We start from the raw sequence: 24,245 nt of genomic DNA on the forward strand, positions 1-24,245 counted from the left end.
ATTGCAGACATTATGTGACAACTTACCTCTAATATTTCACCCCTAAATATTTCAACATGTATCCCTAATAGCATTCTCCAAAAAAGCACAACAAACACCATTACAATAAAAGTACAATATACTAAGTCTGTTGTCTAAAAGGTAAAGAGATAGTCCCTGCCTGGGGAAATTTATAGTATTGGAAACTGCTGTCGATTAATTTTGCAGATCAATTATGCAGAATAGCTGTACTTTTTTTCCCCTTTGGTACTGGGGTTTTAACCCAGGGGCTCTCAACCACTGAGCCACATCACCAACCCTTTTTATTATTTTATTTAAGATAGGGTCTCCCTGAGTTGCTTAGGACCTCGCTAAGTTGTTGAGGCTGGCTTTGAACTCATGATTCTCTTGCCTCGGCCTCCTGAGCTGCTGGGATTATAGGCATGTGCAACCATGCCAGACAGGTTTCTGTACTTTATCATAAACCAATATATAACTCTTAGCAAAGCATATAGGATTAATAGCAATGAAGGTTCCATGAACTGTGCCTACTTTGCAGAGGTTTTCTGAATTATTTTACCAGATAATAGATTTTATATATCCTTCAACATTTTTGTACCATGAATTTTAAGGATCCATGAGAGTGAAGCCTTTGTAAAATTAGGCTGGCGGGGCTAGGGTTGTAGCTCAGTGGTTGGCGCTTGCCTCGCATGCGTGAGGCACTGGGTTCGACCCTTAGCACCACATAAAAAAATAGATAAATAAAACAAAGATATTGGGACCAACTAAAAAATGTTAAAAAAAATTAGGCTGGCAGACCCAGGATTTTTTTTGCGGGGGAGGGGGTGTACCAGGGATTGAACTCAGGGGCACCCAACCACTGAGCCACATCTCCAGCCTTATTTTGTATTTTATTTAGAGACAGGGTCTCACTGAGTTACTTAGCACCTCACCATTGCTGAGGCTGGCTTTGAACTTGTAATCCTCCTGCCTCAGCCTCCCAAGCTGCTGGGATTACAGGTGTGTGCCACTATGCCCAGCTCAGACACAGGATTATTTTTTTAATATTTTTCCTTTTTAGTTGTCAGTGGACCTTTATTTTATTTATTTATATGTGGTGCTGAGGATCGAATCCAGTGCCTCACACATGCTAGGCAAGCTCTCTGCCAGTGAGCCACAGCCACAACCCCAGACACAGGATTTATGTTTTTACTTTTTATTTGTTTATCTTTGCAGTATTGCGGATTGAACCTAGGGTCTCACACATGCTAGGGAAGTGTTTTGCCAATGAGCTACATACCAGCCCAACTCCCCTTTTTTTCTTTTTTGTAGACCAGTAGTTTAAACTGACAAAATACACTATATTCTTTAAAATGAGTCAGTCAAAACTAATTTTCTTACATACCCATCAGAAATCAAAATATGCATCAAATCTTTTACTTACCGGTGGGAGGATTTTTCCAGGAACATTGGGGAAGTCATGATGTTCATTGTGGTAACCCACATTGAAGGTGAGTGAATTCAGAGGCCCATAATAGAAGTAAGTTTCATGCCCCTTTAAGAACATGTAATGTTAAGCTATGAAATGTCCAGAAATTGGGTGCAAACCCAGACCAAGCAGGGATGCTGCCAACATGTAGACTAAAGATTTAATTCCAAAAACGTAGTAAACTATAATGTCAAAAGTGATCTGGGCCACAGTATTGATAATTTCCAGATGAGAAATTGGTTTGGGGTTGATGAGCAGAGGTCGAAAAGCATAAAAGAGAGGCTGAAGAATAACCCATAGAAACTTTCTGAAAGTGGTACAGAAGAACCAGCCCTCAAAATCAGTAGGAATATCCACATCGATGCCGTCAGCTCCAAGATATCGATGATGATCCATGTGATACCTCTTAAAGGAAATCGAATATGGAACCCCAACAGGAAGATTGATAAACATTCCAAACCAGCGATTCCACAGTGCCTTGTGGTGGCCAAAGGCAAAATTGTGGGAAATCTCATGAATAGCCAGAGTCACTGCCAAAGACGTAGGCCCAAAATATGACCCATTTCCAATCCAAGTCTTTTACTAAGTAAAATGCAACCAGCTGGGTGAGAACCATTATAATTATAATCCGTATCAAGTTGGAATCAGGTTTCATCAAGGATTTTATCTCTGGATACTTTGCTGTAAGAAAAAAAAAATCAGGAATGTAGAAAAGTACCTAGTTACTCATGAATTATAATAACACATTAACTAGGCTTTTTCATCTCCAAATGACAATATTCCCTCTATTCAAGACTTTACCAAATGTTTACCTACTACAGGGAAGGATTGTATTCTGATAGTAAGGTTTGTAAAATACTATGACATCACAACTTGATATTCATGCAAGAAAAATTAGCCCCCAAATATAGAAGTGCTACATTCTAATGTATTAAAACACATCTTACCTTTGGTTATATCTCCAGCATATTTATCTTATGTAAAACATGATTAAATCAACACATGTGACAAAGGATAGAACACAATATATATTCTACAGGTATTTTTAAGACTATGAAACTTATATTTTTATAGTTCTCTCAGACAAATCACCCCAAGCAATTCTGTAGTGAAATTTCACAAGCAATAACAGTATATAAAAGTCAGTAGTACAAGGAAGCCATTATAATGAAATGGAGAAAGAACAATCTTTTCAACAAATGATGCTGGAACAACTGGTTATGAACATTGCAAGAGAATGAAGTTGGATGCCTTCCTTAGATCATATGAAACAATTACTCAAAATGAATCATAGACCTAAACTGAAGAAAGCTATAAATCTCTAAAGAAAACATTGAAGTACATCTTCATAGCTTTCATGGTTTCTTATATATTATATCAAAAACACAAGTGATGAAATAGAAAAGTAGATAAAGTGTATCAAAATCTCTGCTGTTATAAATGATACCATCAAAAAAGTGAAGAGAGTCAGGTATCAGGTAATATAATATCTCCAAAATAATGCAGTTTTCTAGCAACAGATTCCAAAGAAATCAATAAGGATGAAATGCCCGGTAAAGAATTTTAAAGAATGGGGCCAGCTGGGTGTAGTGGGTGGCACACACCTGTAATCCCAGTACTCAGGAGGCTGAGGCAGGGGGATTCCAAGTTTGAGTCCAGCCAGGGCAATTTAGAGAGGGCCTATCTCAAAATTTAAAATAAGGCCGGGCATGGTGGTGCATGCTTGCAATCCCAGCAGCTCTGGAGGCTGAGGCAGGAGGATCGCAAGTCCAAAGCCAGCCTCAGCAAAAAAGAGGCACTAAGCAACTCGGTGAGACCCTGTCTCTAAATAAAATACAAAGTAGGCTGAAGATGTGGCTCAGTGGTTGAGTGCCCCTGAGTTCAATCCCTGGTATACACTACACACACACACACACACACACACACAATTTGAAATAAAAAAGGGCTGGGGATATAACCAAGTGGTAGAGTATCCTTGGATTCAGTCCCCAGTACCGCCCCCCCCCCAACAAACATAAACACATACATCCTAAAACTGAAAATACAATCCACAGAATAAGAGATTTTGCTTGAATAATCATTTATCTCACAAGGGAATTGTGTCCAGAATATACAAAGTAGTCTTAAAATTTTACAATTAATAAACCAGCTTAAAAACATGCAAAGTATCCAAATGACATTTCTCCATAAAAGCCATATACATGGTCCATAATCACATGAAAGATATTTAACATCATTAGTCATTAGGAAAACAGAAATTGAAACCACAGATTCAATTTCACACCTATTAGAATGGCTAGAATAAAAAGAAGACAGGCAATAACAAGGATGGGGAGAAACTGGAACCTTCCCAATTGCCGGTAAGAATGTAAAGTGGTGCAGCTGGATTGGGGTTAAATGTCAGTAGTAGAGCACTTCTGTAGCACAAGGCCTTGGGTTTGATCCAGCACTACAACAAAAATTGAAAATTGGAAATACAGCTGCTTTGGAACATAATTTGGCAGTTCTTTAAAATGTTAAGCATAGAATTACCAATTGCTCAGTAATTCCACTCCTAGATACCTACCCAAGAAAAATGAGAACATACATCCATTCAATACCTTCCACATGAATGTTCATAGTAGCCTCAGAGAGCAAACAACCCAAATGTCTGAGAATAAGTGAAATGTGTACAGCCATACAAAAGAATTAATATTTGACCACAAAATGGATGACATCCTGACACATACTAGAACACAAATGAAACTTAGACTACATATTGTATGATTTTGTTTATATGTCTACAACAGGCAAATCCATAGAGAGAAAGTAGATTTGTTGTTCCCTAAGGCTGGCAATTGGTAGTAGAGGGATATGAGAACTGCTAACGGGTTCAGAAGTTTTTTTTTTTTTTTTTTTTTTTTTTTAAAGATAACAAAATGTTCTAAAATTCAATGGAAGAGAATTAAAATGCAAATCAATTGTTTAAGAACACATTTTGGCCAGGTGCTGTGGTGCATGCCAGAATTCCCACTTGCTTTGAAGACTGAAGCAGGGGGATCACTTCAGCCCAGGAGTTCAGGGACAACCTGTGCAAAATAGAGAAAACCTACCTTCTAGAAGAGAATAAAGGGAGGGGAAAAGGACATACTGGGGACTGAAATTAGAGCAAATTATAGTCCATGCTTTTATAATTATACCACAATAAAGCCTAATGTTATGTTTAACTAAAAAGAATCAACAAAAAGATGGAAAAAGTATAAATAAAATTAGATGGTGGTGATACTCTAAAAATTCTGTGACTATACTAAAACCCAGCAAATTGTAAACTTTTAAGTAGGTGAATTTTATACGTGACTTATATTTCAATAAGGCTGTTAAAAACATTCTATTTCTCTGTGAAAGTATAGCAGTAAGGGAAGTATTGTGATTCATTCTTTTTTTGGGGGGGGGGGTTTACTGGGGAATTGAACTCAGCGTCTTACATCTACATGCCAGGCAAGCACTTTACCACTGAGTCACATCCCCAGCCCTCTTATGATTTATTCTTCTTTTACCCACTAATAATGGTCTAGTCCCTAGCCCTTACTATTATCAAACAAATGCCCTTTGAGTTATTTTTCCCCTCCCATCCTAGTTTACTGCTGACATTTACAGCCATTGCAAAACAGCTCAGTATTTTCAAATGATACAAGGATGTAATAATACCTGAGAGATTAAGTGTGCATCTCTTGAGAAGACGACTCACCTTTTGCCAATTTATCAGTCAGTAAATATTTATTGAGTCTTATAATATGTGAGGCACTGTGTGGTATAATGAAGGCTTATAATTAGTTTATTCATTTACAAAATGTTCTTGAGTATCTTTTAAGTGACACCTCTATCCTTGAGCAAAAAGAGACAATGTACATGAGATATCAATGTATGAAACTAGTACAGAACTATAAAAAGAAATGCATAGTGTCATGTAGATTATTTAAAAAAAAACTCGTAATTACCTATGCATGGACTAAGACATGTAATGAGGGGAAACAAAAACACAAAGCATGAAAGGTATACCTAAACATTCTCACAACCTAAGAATTAATTAAGTATAGACAAATTAAATGAAATTTCTAAGTATAAAACTGATGGTTCTGAGTGGTAGTTTTGATATTTCATTGAAAAAATAAGTAAAACATACACATACACACATGTGTATACTTACACATACCCCCACACTTCTCTTTCTACAGCTACCAATTTCACTTAATCTAATTCTCCAATTCCATCCATTTTATACAAATGGCACAGATTCTTTCTTGCTTGTGGCTGAAGAATATTCTATTGTGCATATATTCCACATTTTCTTTATTCATTCATCTGTTGATGGGAACCTAAATTAATTCCATATCTTAGCTATTGTGAATAATATCATGATAATCATGGTGTACAGGTATCTCTTTGGTATGCTGATTTCATTTCCTTTGGATATATACTCAGTGAGATAGTTGGATCCTATGCTAGATCTAGTTTTAGTTCTTTAAGACATCTCCATACTATCCTCCATAATACCTGTACTAATTTACAATCTCGACAGCAGTGTATAAGATTTCCTTTTTTTCCATATCCTTGCCAGAATTTTTTTAAAAAATAGCATATATATATTTTTATAATAGCAAGTCTAACAAGTAAGATGGGTCTCATTTTAGGCTTTTTTCCTTTTTGGTCTTTTCATTTTTTTTGGTATCTTCTTAAATTTCTTATATCAGTGTTTTGTAATTTTCACTGTTGAGGTCTTTTATTTCCCTGGTTAATTTTATTATTAAGTATTTAACTTTTTATAGCAAGATGAATAGAATTGCTTTCATATTTTCTTTCTTATCAAATTCATTGTTGGTATATAAAAAAGCTACTGATTTTTTTTGTTATGTTGCCCAAGCTGTTCTAGATCCTTCTGACTAAGACTTTAGAGCCTCCAGCCACTATACTCATGAGCCATCACACCCAGCTAAAAAGCTCCTGATTAAAAAAAAAATAGTTGTAGATGGACACAATACCTTTATTTTATTTTATTATTTTTAAAATTTTATTATTTTGTTTAAATTAGTTATACATGACAGCAGAATGCATTTGTTTCATTCTACACAAATGGAGCACAACTTTTCATTTCTCTGGTTGTACACAATGTAGAATTGCACCATTTGTGCAATTGTACATGTACCTAGAGTAATAATGTCCTTCTCATTCCACTATCTTTCCTACCCACATGCCCCCTCCTCCCCCTCCCCTTTGTCAAATCCAAAGTTCCTCCATTCTTCCCTTGCCCCCACCCTCCATTATGGATCAGTATCTTCTTATCAGAAAGAACATTGGCCTTCGGTTTTTGGGAATTGGCTTACTTTGCTTAAGCATGATATTCTCCATTTACCTGCAAATGCCATAATTTTATTCTGTTTTAATGCTGAGTAATATTCCATTGTGTATATATACAACAGTTTCTTTATCCATTCATCTAGGTTGGTTCCACAGTTTAGCTATTGTGAATTGAGCTGCTATAAATATTGATGAGGCTGTATCACTATAGTATGCTGATTTTAAGTCCTGTGGGTATAGACTGAGGAGCAATAGTACATGAGGAGCAGGATAGTTGGGTCAAATGGTGGTTCCATTCTAAGTGTTCTAAGGAATCTCCATACTGCTTTCCAGAGTGGTTGTACCAATTTGCAGTGCCACCAACTATGTGTGAGTGTCCCTTTTTCCCCGCATCCTCACCAACACTTATTGTTGCTTGTATTCTTGATAACTGTCATTCGGACTAGAGTGAGATGACCAAAAAAAGTATCAATAAATGGGATGGATTCAAACTAAAAAAACTTCTTCTTAGCAAAAGAAATGATCAATAATGTGAAGAGAGTGCCCATGTAGTGGGAGAACATCTTTTCTACACACACACATCACATAGAGCACTAATTTCCAGAATATATAAAGAACCCAAAAAACTTAACACCAAAAAAAATAATAATAATAACCCAATCAATAAATAAGCTAGGGAAATGAACAGACACTTCTCAGAAGAAAATATAAAAATAATCAACAAATATATGAAAAAATGTTGAACATCTCTAGAAATTAGAGAAATGCAAATCAAAACTACTTTAAGATTTCATCTCACTCCAATCCGAATACCTTTATTTTATTTATTTATTTTATGTGGTGCCTTGAACTCAGTGCCTCACACGAGGTAGGAAGTGCTCTACCACTGAGCCACAACCCCAGCTCCCAACTCCTGATTTTTTTAAATATGATTTTGTATCCTGCTACTTTACTGCATTTGTCGATGGGTTCTAACAGTCTTTGGAATCTTTAGGCTGTTCTATGTATAGAATCCTACCACTGGCAAATAGGGATAATTTGACTTCTACCCTTCTTATTTGTTTATATTGTATTTCTTTTTCTTTATTTTTGACCAGTTTTTTAGTACTTTATTGAACAAGAGCAGTGACAGTAACACTCTTATCTTGTTTCTGATCTTAAAGGAAATTTTTTTAGCTTTTCCCCATTCAATACGACAAAGGCTATGTGTTTGTCATGTATTCCCTTATTATGTTAAGGTCTGACTCTTCTATACCTCATTTGTTTAGGCCTTTTATCATGAAGGGATGCTGAATTTTATCAAATGCTTTCTCTGCCTCTGTTGGGATACTCTTGTTTTTTTTTTTTTGTCCTTCATTTTTTTTTTCTTTTTATTGTTGGTTGTTCAAAACATTACATAGTTCTCGATATATCATATTTCACACTTTGATTCAAGTGGGTTATGAACTCCCATTTTTACCCCGTATACAGATTGCAGAATCACATCAGTTACACATCCATTGATTTACATATTGCCATACTAGTGTCTGTTGTATTCTGCTGCCTTTCCTATCCTCTACTATCCCCCCATTCTTTTGATGTGATGCATTGTGTTTACTGATTTGCATATGTCAAACCACCTTTTCATTACTAGGATGAAATCATCTCAATCATGGTGATCTTTTTGTGTGTGTGTGTGTGTGTGTGTGTGTGGTGCTGGGGATTGTACCCAGAGCCTTATGCATGCCAGGCAAGCACTCTACCAACTGAGCTATATCCCCAGCCTGTGAATGATCTTTTTGATGCATGTTGAATTAGACTCCCTAGGATTTAGTTTTGTTGAGAGTTTTATATCTATGTTCATTAGGGATATTGGTCTCCAGTTTTATTTTGTTGTTGTTGTATCCTTTTCTTGTTTTCATAATAGGGTAATGCTGGCCTTACAGAATGAGTTTGGAAGGGTTCCTTCCTTTTCAATTCTTTGAAATAGTTTTTAAAAATTGGCATTAGTTCTTTTTTAGAAGTTTAGTAAAATTCAGCAATGAAGTCATCTGATACTGAGGTTTTTCTCTGTTGGGAGACTTTATGTTACTGATTCAATCTCATTACTTGTAATTGGTCTATCCAGGTCTTTATATCCTTATTCAATTTGCTAGATCACATGTGTCCAGAAATTTATCAATTTCTTCTAGGTTTCTAGTTTGTTAGTATATAGTTTTTCATAGTAATCCTTAATGATCCTGTGCATTTCTGTGGTATCAGCTGTGATGTCTCCTGTTTCATTTCTGATTTTATTTATTTGGGTCTTGTCTGTTTCTTGGTTAGTTTAGCTAATGTTTTGTCACCTTTCAATATATAAACTTTTTGTTCCAGTGATTTTTTTTGAGAGTACAAAGATTCTAACCTGAGGCTTGCATAGCCATCTTACTACTGAGTTATATCCCTCAACCTTCCATTGATTTTTAGTATTCTATTCTGTTAGGCTCTATTTTGTTTATTTTTGCTCTCATTTTTGTTATTTCTTTCCTTCTACTAGTTTTGGATTTGATTTGTTCTTGCTTTTCTAAAGTTCTTAAGGTGCATCATTAGGTTATTTGAAATCAATTTTTTAAAAATGTAGGCTCTTATTGCTATCCGATTCCTTCTTAGTATTGCTTTTGCTGTATCACAAGTTTGGCATATTGTGTTTTCATTTTATTCAAGAAATTCTTAAATTTCCCTTCCGACTTTTTTGATAACATATTATTTGTTTAAAAGTGTGTTGTTCAGTCTCTGGTATTTGTAAAGTTTCCAAAATTTCTTTTGTCGCTGACTTCTAGTTTTATTCCATTGTGATCAGAAAAGATATAAGATATGATATCAAATTTTTTTGAATTTTTTAAAGACTTGTTTTGTGGCCTAATATATGGTCTATTCTAAAGAAAGTTCCATGTGTTAATGAAGAGAATGTATAATCTGCAACTGTTGGAATGTTCTGTATTCAATCTATAATATAGTTTAACTCTGGTGTTTCTTTCTTTAATTTTTTTTTTTTGTATATTAGGACTTGAACCCAGGGGCATGCTTAACCAATGAGCTACATCCCTACCCCTTTTTATTTTATATTTTGAGATAGGGTCTTGCTAAATTGCTGAAGCTGGTCTTGAACTTGCAATCCTCCTGCCTCAGCCTCCTGAGCAGCTGGGATTACAGGCATGTGCCACCATATATGGCTAACACTGATGTTTCTTTGTTGAATTTTTGTCTGGATAATCTGTCCATTGATGAAAGTGGGGTTTTGAAGCCCATCACTTTTATTGTACTGGAGCCTTTCTCTCCCTTTGGAGCTAATAGTGTTTGTTTTATGAAATTGGGTGCTCTGACATTAGGTGCATATAAATTATAATCATTGTATCTTCTTGTTGAATTGATCCCTTTATCATTACATGGCACCCTTCTTTGTCTCTTAGTTTTTATCTTAAAAGTCTCTTTTGCAGCCAGGTGCAGTAGTGTACATCTGTAATCCCAGCAGCTGGGGAGGCCAAGGCAGGAGGATTGTGAGTTTAAAGCCAGCTTTAGCAAATTAGCAAGACCCTGAGCAACGTAGTGAGACCCTGTCTCAAAATAAAATATAAAAAGGGTTGTGGATGTGGCTCAGTGGTTAAATGCCCCTGGATTTAATCTCCAGTAACTGTTCCCCTGCCACCTCCCAAGTCTCTTTTGTCAGATATAACTACAGCTTTCTGTTTAAGGTTTTTATTTGCTTAGATATTATTTTCCATCCACTCACTTTCAGTTTGAATATTTATTGGTAATATGAGTTTGTTATAGGTAGAATGTTTTGTTTTGTTTGTTTGTAATCCTTTCAACCAATCTACATCTTTTTAAAAAATTTTTTTTAGTTGTTGATGGACCTTTATTTTATTTCCCTATTTTTATGTGATGCTGGGAATTGAACCCAGTGCCTCACGCATACGAGGCAAGCACTCTACCACTGAGCCACAACTCCAGCCCCTAATGTACATCTTTTAACTAGATAATTTAGTCTATTTACATTTAATGTTATTCATTAATAAGGACTTAATCCTGTCATTTTCTTCTGATTGTTTTGAACATTTTTTGTTCTTTTACTCTTTTGTTCATCTTTGTGATTTAATGGTTTACTATTGTGATGTTTGATTTTTTTCTAGTTTTTTTCAGTATATACTATTCTAGAGGGATTTATGATTTTCATGTGCTTTCATGATGATAGTTATCTTTCATTTCTGGATGTAGGACTCCCTTAAACATCTTTTGTAAAGTTGATCTGGCAGCCATGAATTCCCTTGGATTTTGCTTGTCTTGGGAAGTCCTTATTTCTTCCTTATATCTGAAAGCCTTGCTAGGTATAGTAACTTGATTGTGAGTTATTTTCTTTCAGGACTTGGAATATATCATTCTACTTCCTCTTGACCTTCAAGGTTTTCTTCAGAGAAATCTTCTTTTAGTCTAATGGGGTTCCCCTTAAATGTGACTGGGTACATTCTCTTACAGATTTGAAAATGCTTTCTTTCTCTTGTACTTTTGACAATTGGATGATAGTACACCACGATAGAGATCTTTTCTGGTCATGTCTACCTGGAGTTCTATAAGCTTCCTGAATTTGGATATCCATATCGTTCCCAAGGTTGGGACAGTTTTCATTGACTAGGTAATCCATTCTTTTATTTCATTGAATAGATTTTTCTATGCTCTTAACTTTTTCTCCTCACCTCTTGGTATTCCAAAATGTTTGTTCATTTAATGGTGTCTCAAAGGTCTTGAATGTTCTCTTCATCCTTTCTTTCTTTTTTTTTTTAACATCTCAAAAAAAGTTGAATTTATTATTTTACAAAAACATTATAAAAGTCAAAATCAAGCTGTTACATGGACTGGAAGGTGACATATTAATTCTTTTAATTTCCAAACTTCATCAAGCAGTCACAACATGTATGAGGTAAGTCAGCCGAATGCTTGGAATCTAGATGAATTTTAAGATTTTTTGATCTGTCCTGTTGAATATTTGCAATATTGACATAAATAAATCCCTTTGGATAGATATGAATTTAAATGCTTGCAATATTCAAGCATACTTGAAAAGCCCTTTCCATAGTCATCACAAACATGAGGAAATGTTTTAGTATGTTCAATAGCAACATGCCTGTTAACATTTGTATTAACTCTACTCCGAAAACCACATACTTGACATGCAAAGAAGTTCTTACATTTGTCAAAGGTAATTTTGCTTAAGAGGCTATATTGTCCATGTTCTCCATTGTTCTGGAGAATTTATCACTTCATTCTATTAATTTACATGCATGCTCATTTACCACATGGCTATGTAAGTCTTCTGGATCATTTGTTTCATGTTCACAGAAAAAGTACTGTTCATCACAGCTATATTCCTGGAAATTCAGGTAGAGTTCACTGTTTGAGAACTGCATGTCACACTGCTCACACCAATACAGGTGATCACTAAAGTGAGTGTCTGCAATGTGTTGGCAGAGGTTCTCAAAAATTACTGTCCTATAATTGCAGTATTTACAAATGTAGGGATCCTCTTGTAGTTTGGCATGTTTGATCAGAAGCATGTTGGTAGAGAAAGCTTTCCTTGCATATTTGACACACATTTGAATCAGTACGTTTATGCTTCAGTATCGAATGCTGCTTTAAATCAGAAAAATATTTACTATTGAATTCACAAAGTTCACATTTATAGAGACCACAACTATTAGCTCTCAGTAAAGGCCATTTCTGCTGGGCAGTCACATTCAGAGCTTGGCTCTTGTCAAGAATTTTACAAAGTTTTAGCTGGTGGTTCTTCATCCGTTTAATCTTGGAAGCTCTCTGATGAATTGTTTTCTGTCTCTATGTCATAATCCTCAAAAATCGCATGTACTTCTACAGGAATGGGGACATCTTCAGTGTTGTGAACTTGTATAGAACTCTCCTCTTGAGTTTGCTGTTCAATTGATTTGGGTGAGTCACACTCTTCATCACAAATTTCTTTATCAGCAAATTTTTCTGTAGAAAAGGCAGTGTGGTCTATCATTCTAAGTAAAGGACTGGGAACCAGATAGTTCTGATTTCTGTTTCTGGCCTTGATTCCATCGGCAAATTTTGGCAAGTCATTTGATGTCTCAGTATCAGAATCATCATCTTCGTTGTCAAAATACTTTAAGTCTGGCTGTCTCATACATAGAGCAAACACTGTAACAATGATCAGATAAAATCCATTGAACCCATCTGCAATTCTGCTATTCCAGAGGAATCTGAAGAATGAGAAGGGTGTAAAGTCTTCTTTTCCTTTCTTAGTATACTCATTCATACCTTTTCAATTTGGTATAATTCTTAATATTGCAGTGAGGAAAAATGAATTACAAAGTTTCCACAGATAGCAGAAAGCAAAACAAAACAAAACAAAAAAACCACACCTCAATTTTACTGATGAAGAAACATTCAGTGAAAGTCAAGTCAACTAAGAAATGGCAAAACCAGAGATGCAAATATGTCGTCTGATTCCTGGGCATTGAACTGTATGTGGGAATGTCCTCATGGCACTGCCACCAGCAAGTTACATCTTGTTTCCAGTTCTTACTCAACCAGCAATTAGAAGGAAGGGAAGGGCTGGAATTGTGGCTCAGCGGTTGAGCACTCGCCTAGCACAGGCGTGACCCAGGTTCGATCCGCAGCACTACATAAAAATAAATAAAATAAAGATATCGTGTCCAACTACAGCTAAAAAATAAATGTGTTTTTTTTTTTTTAAAAAAAGGAAGGGAAGACAGTCACTGCCTGCACTGCTCACCTCAGGGGCCCCTCTTCTTTTCTTTTCCTTTTCTTTTGTCTATCTGACTGGGACATTTCAAAAGACCTGCCTTCAAATTCAGATGTTCTTTCATTTGATCTCATCTGTTGTTGAGGCTTTCAGCTGTATTTTAAAATTTGACCTTACTGAGCTTTTCATTTCCAAGATTTGTGTTTGATTTTTTTTTTAGAATCTCTCTTTGTTGAGAGACTCATATCCTGAATTTTCTTCCCAATTTCATTTAATTGCTTATCTGTATTCTCTTGACTCTCATTGAGCTTTTTCATATCCTTTTTTTTTTCTTTTTGTGGGAACCCAGTTGTGGTCTACCACTGAGCTATACCCCCAGCTCTTACTATTTTGAGACAAGGTCTCACTAAATTACATAATCTGGCCTTGAACTTGCAATCCTCTTGCCTCAGCCTCCTAAGTAGCTACAACTACAGGTGTGTGCCACCATGTGTGCCAGCTCCATTCTTTTAAATTCTTTTTTTTTAAAATATATTTTAGTTGTAAATGTACCTTTATCATTTATTACTTATTTATTTATATATGGTACTGAGGATCGAACCCAGTGCCTCACACATGCTAGGCAAGCGCTCTACCACTGAGCTATAACCCCAGCCACCAATTCTTCTTTTTTTTAAGATTTATTTTTTAGTTGCAGATGGACACAATACCTTCACTTTGTTTATTTATTTTTAATGTGGTGCTGAGGATTGAACCCAGTGCCTCACACATGCTAGGCGAGAGCTCTACCACTGAGCCACACCCCCAGCCCTCCATTCTTTTAAATTCTTTACCAGGCATTTCATTCTTATTGATCTCCTTAAAATCTGTTGCTAAGAATACTATGTTATTTTGAATGCATCACATTACCTTATTTTTTCATATTTTTTATGTTCCTATGTCAAGATTTTTGCATCTGGTGTTTCAGGTATCCCCAATTTTGTAGGGTGATCTTCTTGGGCTTTCTCCTGAAGACATGCATTGAGCTGTCATTTCTTATTATGCAATATTGGCTTTATTTCCAGCTGGGCACCCTAGTGGAGTCAGTCTATGATTTCTTTTCTTGTGATTAATGACTTTGGGTATAGTACATACGGTGGCAGCATCAAAGAAACCCACTGTCTCTGGTGGCCACATAACAGTGGGGATACTCTGCAAATTCAGATAAGTGTGGTGTAACAGCATGGGTGTGGGCTGCTCACTGTGTGGTTATTCCTGCATAGGAGTCATGGCTCCTATCAGGCAACAGGGGCTTCCTCCTGCACTGTTGATGTTAGCCTACCAGGAGCAAGGGACTGTGGCACTGACAGCCCTAGCAGTAATAAGGGGCCTGAAGTACTTTTCCTTCAACCACTTTGAAGTTTGAGCCCAAATGCCCATGAAGAGGCAGTGGTAGGAACCAGAGCACCCCCTCTTTGGCACTCACAACCAGCCCTGAGAGCAATGCAGGGCTGGATGAGATGCAGGTATGGAATGGCAGTGGGAAATAAGTTGGAGGGGCTGCAGCAGGAACTGTGTTGTTCCTCTCTACCACTTCCATGCCAATGGGTGCCCAAGGGCAGGGCAGCTGCTGGAGCCATGAGTTTTACCCCCAGCTCCTTCACTTGTAATGTATAACCAGGAGGGAACCTTGACTGAGCCTGTTGAAGTTCCTCTCTATCTGTTCATGAACAACTGGGAGCCAGACTGCAGGTGGGGCCTTAAATGACTTATAACATGAACTCTAAATGTAAAGTTAAAGTACACAGATGCTGATTGCTAAAGAGCACATCTATGTTCTATCAAGCTTCTCTATCCATGCCCCTAAAAAACAGGACAGAAATTTCAAAAATGTCTCATCATTAAACACAACATAAACAAATCTTCAGATTCTTATCTTACACCCCTGAAATGAAATGCTGAGCATTACTTACACCTACTTGGAAAATGTTATATCTTCATTGAGAAATAGTATTCCTTTTAATTTTCTAACTGAAATTGTTCAATGAAAATAAGTTTGTGGGGAATAAAAAGGTTCAGTGTTCAGATAAGCAAAAATTAGCACTCTCTTGCTTCTTTATTTGCTGACTATTTGAATAGATGGCTAAATCTCTATATGAGAGTCAACTTTTACAAGGATGGACTTCAGATAGTTCCTATACAACATGTACATAACATATAGATAAAATTTAATATATACATTTTCAAATTAAGTATGTGTTTTGCAAAAATATATGTTTTAATTAAGAAAGAGAAGAATTTAAGAACCCAACTCTGATTAACCACTGCCTTTAAAAAGCAACTGTAAAGGTTAACCTACCCAATTTAGTGATCCAATTGTTAAAATCTATTTCAATGGGATCTACTAATGCTTATTTGTGGAAACACAAATTTTCTAACTTTACTCCTGCAAAATGTAGAGGTTGTTTTTTCTTCTTACCCAGCAAAGGGATGTTGAAAAGAAAAACTATGGAAATAGGGTTTATGAGAGAGAATTCCTCATACCCCGTGTTCCACCCAGTAGTTTCTTCAATTGTTAAAGAAGTAACGAAATTAAAAGTATATTATTTGGAGGAAATCTACCCCAGATTAGAATCCTTCTTTTAGCATTAATTTGTTTGTTCTTATCTCATCTTTTAAAATGCTGACCTATTCAAATTACCAGGAGGGAGGATTTAATTGGGTAATGTTTGCAAAGTACTCAAACCAGTGCTTCGCATATCATCAAAAGCAGGCTGCCTGTGATGAAAGAAATCTCTGTTACCTAGAACCCCCAAACAATCAAGAAAGTTAGTCTAAAAGGCCTAAATTAGTAGTTAGGAGATCAGCTAAATTGCATATCTTGCCTATTTGGCAAGTCTTCCACAGTTCAGTTTTTTCATCCACTGATAGACCCAATCTGATCTTTTCTTAAAATTGGGAGCCATCTCGCCACAAAGCCATGAAAAGATAATTTCGGCTTTACTATAAATTACTGCAAATTCTGAACCTGCTTGGAATGCCTGCCGGTGCCTTGAACTCACCCATGCCTGGCTCTCTGACCAGATAGCAGCCCTCTCTGAAACTTTAGTGACACCTCATAAATATTGGCCTTCCCTGGCCAACGACCCTCTCTGAGGCTCTAATGGTCCTCATAAATTCTGATGTTGGGGCCAGCAAAAAATGTAAACTACCATTAGTGTGATGCTTGTCAGAGTTCTGTTATCTGTAACCCCCCTTTGTGTAACATTCTGGGCTATAAAGCTGGGCTGCAGGAAAGCTGGGGTGCTGTCTTGTTCCCGCCGTTTTGGGAGGGAGAGGCAGCCCAGCTGGTCGAAATAATAAGCTTGCTTTAATTTGGTTTTAATTGGAGTCAGTGGTCTTTTCTTGTGTCCTGGTCTAACACCACAAAATAAGGATAGATGAAAAGTGTGTATGAATTTATCCCTTTTGCCTAGGACCCTTCCTGTCCTTCAAACTCCTAGTCACACTGTTGGATTTCGGTTCCTCAGTAGGAATGCCTGCTGCATTGGACCATGTAAGCAGGGTACTAGGGGATCCCGGAATCCCCCGTCCTCACCCCAGGATCAGGTCCTGAGCCCCACACGCTGCCAGCTAGGCTTCACCTTTCCGGAGGAGACAGTAGCTACTGCGCCCACCCAAGGGCACAGGATCTTCCAGCTGGAGGCTGAGGACCCGCCTGAAACTGGGCTCAGCTAGGTCTCTCCACATGCTTCTAAGAGCGGAAACCGAGCAGCGGAGGGACGCACAGGGAACCCACAGGTAATGGGCTCTAGGAATCCCTGGCGATCTTGCCTAAAAAGGGGAGCCAGTTGGTCATCACCCAGGATCTGCTGGCGCCAGTCAACGTGGGGCTCATCGATGTAGACCCACTCGAAATCATCTTGTGACACGTGGCCCACTGGGCATATGCCACTCCGTCCGGCCAAGTTTTATTTTATTTTTATTTTTTTTGTACTGGGGATTGAACTCAGGGGCACTCAAGCACTGAGCCACATCCCCAGTCCTATTTTGTATTTTATTCAGAGATAGGGTCTCACTGAGTTGCTTAGTGCCTCGCTTTTGCTGAGGCTGGCTTTGAACTCAGATCCTCTTGCCTGAGCCTCAGGCAAGAGGCTGGGATTACAGGTGTGCACCGCTGGGCCCATCAAAGTTTTATTATTTTTATTTTTCGTGGTACTGGGGATTGAACCCAGGGCCTTGTACATGCTATATCCCCATCTCAAGTTTTAATTTTTAATAGTGCATTATCTATTATACCATTTAAACTGCCTTTTGAAACTGACACATCCGTGGAAAATGTGGAATGGATGACAATTAAACACCAATTAAAAAAAAATTCTTGTGGGAGGGGAAAATAATGTGGAATTTGTGACTCTAATATAACCATTTCATTTACAATATGATTGTTCAGCCTTGCATGTATGTGTAACAAGTTATATAATAACCCCAACCTCTTCTTGAAAGAGGGAACATTTTGTTTCAAAATCAATTACCATTTCTATTCAAAAAAAGAAAGTGTTGAGGGCCACAGCGGAGTCGGGATGACGCATGGCATTTTTGCCAGAAGTAGTGGTTGAGAGGTGACGCCAGCGAGCCATTAAGATGATGACTTTTGAGTTCTCGCGGAGTTCCCATTGAGTTCCGGTTGAGCTCTCACGGGGATTCCTGAAGAGTTCGCGTTGAAGTTCTGGTGGTGGGAGTTTCAGTTGATGTGTGGTGTGCTCCTGGAGGAGCCGCTTGGGTGGCGTTCGGGAGAGTTCCTGGGGAGAGTGTGTGGAGTGTGCTGGTGGAGTTCTGAAATAAAGTTTGTTCCTGCTTGAGTGGCTCGTGATTTGTGCCCAGCCAGATTGCGGCAAGAAAGAAAGAGTGCAAATAGAAATATAACCAGACATGATTGCCTCCTAATGAAAGGACACACACACACACACACACACACACACCCCATATCACAACATAAATTGGTCAAATCCCTGGATCAAACTGCTAACCTACAGAAAATAAGGATAGAGAAACACGTGAAAGTGCACCACCCGGATGCATTCAGCAAAACATATCAATGAGAAACTATACGACAAAGTCCTAGGTTTTGGTTTTGCAGCACTGGGGATGGAGTCCTGCTGGGAGCCATTAGCCAAGTAGGTATGACAATTTCCTTGCCAGCGTACCCCATGTTGCTTAGTGGAAGGACTCATGGAAATAGGACATTTTGCAGTGACATTGCATGTAGGTGACCTTGCTCAAGGACCAAGGTGGATCCGGGTTTAGGATGTTCCCGGTTTAGGATGATCCGGGTTTAGGGTGGTTCCAGGTTTAAGGTTATTCCTGCTGGGAATAGGGCGTATCCTGCTGCCTGAGTTCCCCTTGAGTTCTCACGGGATTCAGACAGTATTTTTTGGGAGACAGAAGCCCAGTGGGGGTGGATTTGGGCAGAGAACGTGGATTTCTCCAGAACGTGATTGTAGACAGCTGGTGTGAGTTCGGGAATAAAGAGTTGCTGTTTGAATCTACAAGCTGTGTGGTGGCTCGTGATTTTGTGCCCAGCCAGACTGCGGCAGAGTCCAGGGCCTCACACATGCTAGGAAAGTACTAAAGTGCTCTACCATTGAGCTACATCCCAGACTTTATTATTATTATTATTATTATTATTATTATTATTATTATTATTAATTTATTTGTTTATTTTAGAAAGGGTCTTGCTACATTACCAGGCTGGCCTCCAACTTGTGATCCTCTTGCCTCAGCCTGTGGAGTATCTGGGATTACAGGCATGTACCACCATACCAGGTGTAGGTTCCTTAATAAATAAAATGCAAGGAGGAAAAAAAAAAATCTGAAAGGAAATCAGTAAGACTTCCCTTTAAAAAATCAGACAAATGCAATGTGTTGACCTCATTAATATTCTGATTCAAAAATTTTTTAAAAAAATTGAAATGAGGGAGCTGGGGATGTGGCTCAAGTGGTAGCGCATTCGCCTAGCATGCGTGAGGCACTGGGTTTGATTCTCAGCACCACATAAAAATAAAATAAAGATATTGTGTCCACCTAAAACTAAAAAAATAAATATTAAAAAAATTGAAATGAGATCATTTAATTAATATATTAATTATATTATAAATTTCTTAAGTGTGATAATAGCACTGTGACTATAGTTCCTTTAAAGATTTTCTTAGAGATAAATACCAGGGAGTATATCTAAACTAAAGCAACTAAATTATGGTACATGCAATTAACCATGCAAAGTGATGCTAAGCCATCACTATAAATGCAGAAGTTATATATATTTATACGAATTGATTTTCAAAATTTACTCTTAAATGCAAAACAGCAGGAAGTGTATGAAGGGATATATAATATAATATAGTATATATACATAATATAATGCATGCAGACTTTGAAAAAATGTAGATTTTTTTAAAATGTGAATTTTGGCATTCTGACAAAAGGCAAAGATCTTGAGCTACAAAATTGTTATGTGGATTGATGCCTATTTAAATTACATTTAAGGAAAGCGAGGACGCCAGGAAACCCGGAGAAACGCATTTCTCTGCTTCGGCTTGCACACGCCATGGCGGAGCCTGTCCAGCAGCCCCCTCAACCCAGCGGCGGGAAGCGCAAAGGAAAGGCTCAGTACGTGCAGGCCAAGCGGGCTCGGCGCTGCGACGCCGGCTGGCCGCGGCAGCTGGAGCCCGGGCTGCAGGGCATCCTCATCACGTGCAACATGAACGAGCGCAAGTGCGTGGAGGAGGCCTACAGCCTGCTCAACGAATACGGCGACGACATGTACGGGCCCGAAAAGTTTACAGACAAGGATCAGCAGCCCTCTGGAAGTGAGGGAGAGGATGATGATGTGGAAGCTGCCTTGAAGAAAGAAGTTGGTGACATTAAAGCTTCGACAGAGATGAGGCTAAGAAGATTCCAGTCAGTGGAGAGCGGAGCGAATAATGTAGTCTTCATCAGAACACTTGGGATAGAACCTGAGAAATTGGTGCATCATATTCTCCAGGATATGTATAAAACCAAGAAAAAGAAGACTCGAGTTATTCTACGAATGTTACCCATCTCAGGCACGTGCAAAGCTTTCTTAGAAGATATGAAAAAATATGCAGAAACATTTTTGGAACCCTGGTTTAAAGCTCCAAACAAAGGGACATTTCAGATTGTTTACAAATCTCGAAATAACAGTCACATGAATAGAGAAGAAGTTATCAAAGAGCTGGCAGGAATAGTGGGCAGCCTTAATTCAGAAAATAAAGTGGATCTCACCAATCCCCAGTACACGGTGGTAGTAGAAATCATCAAAGCTGTCTGTTGCCTGAGTGTTGTGAAAGATTACATGTTGTTCAGAAAGTATAATCTCCAGGAGGTGGTGAAGAGTGCTAAAGACCCATCCCAGCCTCACCCAAAGCTAGGAAATGGGAAAGAAGTGAAATTGGAATCTGATGTCAAATTAAATCAAAATGACCCCTCAGAAGGGAAAAATAACCAGCAGGTGGTACCAGAGAATAATGAGGAGCCAGGGCAAACAAAACCCAAGCCTGAGTCACAAGTGGTGAATGAGGAAGGAGCTAAACCTGAACTTGCAGATCAAGTCATGGAAGGATCCAAGTCAAATGAAAATGACCACTCGTAGGAGGAGGTGGGTTTCTCAGTGAGGTTCTGTGAGATGCTACCAGGGTTCCATGTGAAATTATAATATTTGATGTTGTGCTGCAGAGTGCTAATCTCACAGTATCAACAGTGACCCCTCAGCCCTGTTAGCAGTTTTGTCAGAGCACTTTCAGCCCCCTTGGTGTGAGTATGGGCCCACCTGCTGTCACACAGGGAGGGGGTGGGAGAAAGGTGTGGGCTCCTCCCTTCTTCTCTCCCCAGCCTCCCTATATGCACTGCCAGTTGTTTTATGGAGTGAATATGCTCTGAGAAACAGAAATCAGAGGGAAGTTTTCCTCCTAAGCAAGGAATTTTTTTGTGCCACAACTAAGCTATCCCCTGCCATTTTGTTTTAAACATTGCAAAACTGTGGATTTTGTAGATTAGAAGTGAATTGTTTTGTGATTGTTTTATAGTTTTGTCTTTCTTGTTTAGTTATTATGTCATTTTTATCTTTGAATGTTTGCTTGCTGTGAACAAGTATTATGGTCATTGCTGCAGTTTTTGAAGGCAAGGTGGTGAGATAGAAGAGGACCATTCCAGACCTATACCCACAGACATTTCTGATAAAGTTGGTGATAAGGAATCATAATCTCCTAATACAACAGACAAACAAAGAGATTCTGTCACTCCAGTGAAAGCTCCTCCAGGGTGATATGGATCTGTGAGCCAAGCTGTCCTCCCAGTGGGCATTGTCTGTGGCATGCATCTTACTAACAGTTAACTCCAGCAGTTGTAACTAAATCATTTGCAAGGATATTGGTTAGTTTAACGGCTTTTGGAATATCAAAAACAGTAAAACTTTTGTTTTAAAAAAAATCACACTCAGTGAAAAGGTTTAGGAAGCAAATTATTTAGTAAGCAGACTGTATCCCCAGAAAAGAAAAAATTATGTAGTTGGTGAAAATGTAACAATATCAACATTACAGTGCTGGGGCAAGTATAAGAAATAGAAATGACTTTTCTCTTAGTTTTTAGTGATATATCACATGAGGTAAAGAGGTTTTGTGTAGTTAACTGAGAAAGAGCAACCTCTACCTGGGTTGAGTCAACAGATTTCACAAATATTTGTTTTGCTGTAGCATTTATAAGGTTTCTAAATATTGATGAAAATAAATGAACTTTTTTTTTTCCTGCTACTAGAAGTCTCTTAAAACAAAGGCCAATATATCTTTAAGTTATATCATTATACCTAAAAAAACGAAGGTCTGTCATCTGTACTAGTGCCCCATGTTTGGTGCTTGGCTCCGTGAGAGTTATGCCTCATTTCAAAAAAGAAATCCTGATGTTGGCAATACAGTACAGTGCTTTCTTCACAGAGGTGCTGATGTCAACAACGTGGAGATGAAGAAAATTCTCAATAATGCTACAAAAATGGTTAATTTATTATTAAAGATCCATTTATGCCAAGAATGTTAAGCAAATCCCCAACTAAAACTTGGGACAAAGAGCACATGTATCTTATACAACCTACAGAAACCTGGTGGCTTATCAGAAGAAGAGTTCATAAAGAATGTTTGAGTGGAAAAGTGAATTACTAGGGCACTTACAAGAAAATAGGGCAGGTCTTGCTGAGTGCTTTCAAAATGAAGAATGGCAGTAGAAAGCCTATTTAGCAGAAATTGCTATTGCATATGTAATGAAAAAGTTTCTGCAAGATCCTAGAGAAAAAGTTTTTTCTTAAAGTGATAAGAATCTAAGATTTAGAAGGAAACTTAACTCTGGAAAAGTAATTTTAAAGAGTTGCCAAAGGAACTCTTGAAATGTCTCTCAGAAACTTGTACTTTATAATGAAGAATGCAAACATTACAAGTCTTCTGCCTAGAAGGAATGCAAAACCAAAGTAAGTAGTGTCTCTTCTCCTGTTTCCACTCTGAAGGAAGAGAAAGAACTCCACTCTGGTCTTTCAGCTCAAGACTTGTTTGAAATAAGAGCATCCTTCAACTTAGTGCTCACACTCATGCCATGAGGTATTTCCGCAGGGGTTACCTGAATTTGAAAATGTCTTCAAGGGTCCCTCCCAGGAAAAGTGATTGAAAAAGGCTGGAAGACACTTAGGAGCAGTATAAAATAAATTGTGTAGATTGAGAACATTAAGGGACTATTCTTTTTCAATTTAAGAAAGTTTGAAAGTAGCATAAGTGAAAACTCCCTACATGAGTGTCTGCCTGTGTAATAGCTAGTCACCGTGGGAATGCGTGTGTACCCTTAGAGCTCTTTGTGATAAACCAGACTAGGAGGATGTGGGAGGGACAGAGAGGGTGGGCAAGACCTTGCTGACAGGTGGGGTGGTAGGTATCTTCAGATGTTTAGAATGTTAATGAGGCTGAGGTCTTCTTGGAAGGATGAGTGCTGTCAGTGTTGTTTGGGGGAACAGGGAGGATGGGATCCTGGTGCCTTCTTCAGTGGACTTGCTCCAAGACAAAGATACTTTTGATAGTACAAAATAAAGGGACTCTGGGAATAAGGTGGCCATACAGCTACAGAACATAGAACTCTGTGGCACTAACTGGTTCCTTTTGCTTTGTGAAGCTGCTACTTTACAAAAGAATTTTATAGTTTAGGTCTAGTCACTTTTTGTGTTTATTTGTATTTGATAAGACCTGAGTGTCACACAAACTGTTCTTCCCCAACTGTACAATACTGTGTTCTGTTGGGGTCTAAATTCATCCATTGTCAGCTTTTGCTTTCAGGTTAATGTCTGTTTATTTTCACTGACATTTGAGCATCTTGTTACAAATGATGAGATTCCAGGGTGGAATTGAATGCTTTTCTTTATTTTTTTTTTAAATTCTAAAAAATTACAGCAGTTAAAAACACTCTTGTGGTTTAATGAACTCTTTTGCTCTGTTGAAAAAAGAATTAAAATTGGCATTTTAAAATATGTTTCTCAAAGCTTAAAAACACAATTTTCAAATGTTAGTTTTACTTTTTGTATAGCCAGATATTCAGCTTGTTTTTCATAATTTCTTGTATTTTCCAAAAAAAAAAAAAAATCAAAATAAATTTGTTCCTTAAAAA

At 37.8% G+C, this 24,245-nt stretch overlaps 1 protein-coding gene and 2 pseudogenes across 1 annotated transcript; 1 reads left to right on the plus strand and 2 right to left on the minus strand.

Moving 5' to 3' along the window:
• Positions 1–1,537: 1,537 nt before the first annotated feature.
• Positions 1,538–17,444, minus strand: LOC107140286 (annotated as a pseudogene).
• LOC107140363 lies at positions 11,654–13,106 on the minus strand (annotated as a pseudogene).
• A 2,661-nt stretch (positions 17,445–20,105) lies between the features above and the next one.
• LOC107140512 (THUMP domain-containing protein 1) lies at positions 20,106–23,835 on the plus strand. The gene has a single exon (XM_015483602.2). It carries the CDS (start codon positions 20,143–20,145, stop codon positions 21,205–21,207), a length of 1,065 nt encoding a protein of 354 aa, XP_015339088.1. The 5' UTR covers positions 20,106–20,142; the 3' UTR covers positions 21,208–23,835.
• Positions 23,836–24,245: the final 410 nt, after the last annotated feature.

This window comes from Marmota marmota, unplaced genomic scaffold, assembly GCF_001458135.2.
Source record: "Marmota marmota marmota unplaced genomic scaffold, marMar, whole genome shotgun sequence".
Taxonomy (NCBI): Eukaryota; Metazoa; Chordata; class Mammalia; order Rodentia; family Sciuridae; genus Marmota; species Marmota marmota.

Coding starts and splice junctions, on each gene's coding strand:
- LOC107140512 (XM_015483602.2), top strand. CDS start 20,143: ATGGCGGAGCCTGTCCAGCAGCCCCCTCAACCCAGCGGCGGGAAGCGC.